This window comes from Penaeus vannamei, chromosome 38, assembly GCF_042767895.1.
Source record: "Penaeus vannamei isolate JL-2024 chromosome 38, ASM4276789v1, whole genome shotgun sequence".
NCBI lineage: Eukaryota > Metazoa > Arthropoda > Malacostraca > Decapoda > Penaeidae > Penaeus > Penaeus vannamei.
Window position 1 is genome coordinate 19,914,960 of NC_091586.1, and position 3,688 is coordinate 19,918,647.

At 45.6% G+C, this 3,688-nt stretch overlaps 1 protein-coding gene across 1 annotated transcript in view; it reads left to right on the forward strand.

The window, feature by feature from the left end:
* LOC113805163 (homeobox protein unc-4 homolog) overlaps positions 1 to 3,396 on the forward strand; it is a 50,113-nt gene extending 46,717 nt beyond the window's left edge. The window contains exon 3 of the mRNA XM_070115909.1: positions 635 to 3,396. Within this exon, the coding sequence (XP_069972010.1) occupies positions 635 to 1,417 (783 nt within the window). The 3' untranslated portion in view covers positions 1,418 to 3,396. The remainder of the gene's footprint in view (positions 1 to 634) is intronic.
* The last annotated feature ends 292 nt before the right edge of the window (positions 3,397 to 3,688 follow it).

A 3,688-nucleotide genomic window follows, 5' to 3' on the forward strand; every position in this document is an offset into this window, starting at 1 on the left:
TATTTTTATTTATACCGACAAATAGACAGTAAAAATGGGATATCAAGTAATTGTTTGTTATTGTTCCCGCATCTCTTTTATTTTTTTGAAAATGATAATTAATGTGATAAAGATGATGTGTTGTGTAGAACGAAAAAATACATTTTATAAAGTATAATAGTTATTTATATTCTGTTTATGGCCCTTGTTTATTTTTCTGGTGTTTGTTTGTTTTTTGTTTTTGTTTTCATGTTCAATTCGTTTTGTTATGAAGAATTATTATGTTTGGATATGTTTTTTTTTTTTATATGGCTTATTGTGATTCGGTTTATGTTGTTTCTTGTTTTTTGTTTAAAATATTATTTGTCTGTTTATTTGTTTATTTTATTTGTTTTTCGTTATTCATTTGTTGTTGGTTGTAATGATGAGGAAATCATGATAGGTATAAGGATAACGACAATGATGACGATAACAAAATTAATAGGAGTAATAGTAGTAATGATAATAATAATCATGACATTATTTACAATAAGGTTGTTCTTGGTAAGGTTATGATAAAAGCAACAACAGAGATGATGATATTTCCCTTTGCCTTGCTGTTCGGATTATCACTTATGAGAAAAGCCTCCTAACCCCCCCCCCCCCTCCCCCGCAGGTGTGGTTCCAGAACCGGCGCGCGAAGTGGCGCAAGAAGGAGCACACGCGGAAGGGCCCGGGCCGCCCCGCCCACAACGCCCACCCGCAGACGTGCTCGGGCGAGCCCATCCCGCCCGAGGAGCTGGAGCGCCGCGAGCGCCTCCGCCGCGAGAAGAAGCTGCTCAAGCAGCTGGAGCGGCAGCAGCGCAAGCTGGCGCTCAAGGGCGTGCACGTCAGCCTCGAGCAGCTGCGCCGCGAGTACGAGTCGCAGCACAAGCCCGAGCCCGAGATCGACGTGGTGGGCGACGCCGACGACTCCGACGACACGCGCGACTACGCCGACGACGGCCCCGGCGGCGACTCGTCCTCGTCCTCGCGCGAGCCGCCCGCCTCCACGCCCACGCCCGCGTCGCCCAAGAGCCCGCCCACCACCACCACGGCCGCCACGCCGCCGCCCAAGCGCCCGCGCCCCTCCACCTTCTCCATCGCGTCGCTGCTGTCGCTGTCGGAGCCGTCGGCCGAGGGCGCGACGCCCCCGCCCGCCCCCCCGCCGCACGACCCGCCCGCCAGCCCGCTCGGCCTCGCCCCCGTGGGCGCCCTCGGCCCTCGCGACGCCTCCTCGCCCTCCGCCCACGCCTCGCCCGCGCCCGCCGCCTCGCCGTCCATGGCGCCCGGGGGGGCGGCCTCCCCTCCCCCGCGGGACGGCGACGGGGGGCGCCCGCGCCTCCTGCCGGCGCTCTCGCTGCCCGCCTCCATCAGCGTCAGCGTCCGGAGACCCACGCCCTCGCCCGACGGGCGCTAGCCCCCCCCGCGCCCGCCCCCCTCCCCCCGGCGGGCGGGCGGCGCCCAGGGGTGGCGGGAGGGGGAGGGGGGAGGGGCCAGTCCATGAGGAGGCCGAAGGAGGGGGATCCCCCCTTCCCCCTTCCCCTTCTCCCCTCTTCTCCCTCTCTCCCTCCCCCCTCCTCCCCCACCCCCGGGGTGGCGCCGGCGAGGAGCAACGGGTCTCGCGAACAAGCTTTAGCTGCTGAACGAAAAGAAGAAAACGAAAAAAATAAAGAGAATACATAAATATATAAATAAAATAAGTTTTAATTGAATAAAAGATAATAATAAACCGTGTGCTTGTACATAGTCCGTGTAGACTTCGAGTATTCCCAAAGTTGTGTGATATATAGAAAAAAATAATTAAAAAAAAACATAGACAAACAAACACTAAACTCTTCGAAACGAAAGAGAAACTCGAAAAAGAAGAAAATAAAACAGTGAAAAATAATAACAATAATTAACAATATCAGAACGTTTTGAGAGACGAAAGATAACGAAAACAAACAGAAAATTTATATGAATAATGGAAAAGAAGAACAAACACAGAAAATATATATGAAAAGAGAGAAAGAAAGAATTATGGAAAAGAAGAAGAAGAAACAGAAAATTTATGTGAAAAGAGAGAAAGAAAAAATTATGGAAAAGAAGAAGAAGAAGCAGAAAATATATGTGAAAAGAGAGAAAGAAAGAATTATGAAAAAGAAGAAGAAAAAAGTGTATACGGGCGTTTCTCTCCTGTATTTTTATCCGCGAATTTTTTGGTGGACGGGAGAGAGACAGAAAGCCTCTGTTGAGATCTTCTTTCGATGTGTCTGTCTGTCTGTTTGTCTGTCTGTCTGTCTGGCAGGCAGTGGAGTTCATTTGTCTTTTCTCATTCTCGCTGTGTCTCTCTCTGTTCGTCTTTTCTTCTCTCTTTCTCTTTTTATTCTCTCTTTCTCCTTTTATTCGCTCTTTCTCTTCTTTTCTTTCTTTCTGTGTATGTCTATCTGTCTATCTATCTGCCATTTGCACAATCTCACGTATCCGTTATCTTTATTTGTTTATCTTTCTGTCTCTTTCCTTTTTCTCTGTCTCTCTCTCTTTCTCCCTCTCTCTTTGCTCTCTCTTTATTCTTTCTGCCTCTCGTCTCCCCTTCCTCTCTCACTCCCTCTTTCCCTCTCCCCTCTCTGCCCCTTTTTCGATCCCTTTTTCGCTCAGTCTATTTATTTCTTTACCTATCTATCTACATCTCTCTCTCTCTCTCTCTCTCTCTCTCTCTCTCTCTCTCTCTCTCTCTCTCTCTCTCTCTCTCTCTCTCTCTATCTATCTATCTATCTATCTATCTATCTATCTATCTATCTGTCTATCCATCCATCTATCCACCTATCCACTTATCAGATCTACCCACATATCCATCTATCCATCCCTGTCCCGACCTCTCTTTTACCCTATCTAAATATATCTATCCATCTATCCATATACCCCATCTACCCACTTATCCATCCATCTTCCTATCTATCCACTTATCCATCCATCCTTCTATCTATCCACTGATCCATCCATCTTCCTATCTATCCACTTATCCATCCATCTTCCTATCTACCCACTTATCCATCCATCTTCCTATCTACCCACTTATCCATCCATCTTCCTATCTACCCACTTATCCATCCATCTTCTTATCTATCCACTTATCCATCCATCTTTCTATCTATCCACTTATCCATCCATCTTCCTATCTATCCACTTATCCTCATCTCCCTGGACGTGTTGAGCATCACACCAGCATCAATTAACATTTCATCTATAGGTAATAAGGATCAATTTATTTATTCGTGACATAATCTGTCGTGTTTAGCCCTATTTATGTTTCCCAGTGTGTAATATTGTCAAATGTATACGTAGCTATGAAGAAGAAAAAAATAAAAAAATGTGTAAATATATATTACAGTTATATAATAAATTAATTTCTTTGTATTACCTTGCTTTGGAACCTAAGGGGATTGGGGGGGCGAAGGAGAGAAGAGGGAAGGGAGAAAAGAAAGAAAGATAGAAAGGAGAAAAAAATTGATTGAAGAGTCACAAAAAGGGGGGATTTGGGGTACAATGAAGAGAATATGGAAGGAAAATGGAAAGAAAGAAAGAAGAAAAGAAAGTTAGAGTGAATGAAGAGAGTAATAATAAAAGAAAAAAAAAAAAAAACACCTTGGAACCTTCAGGAATTTTGGGTACAAGGAAGAGAAAGTGGAAGGAAATACAGAAAGAAGAA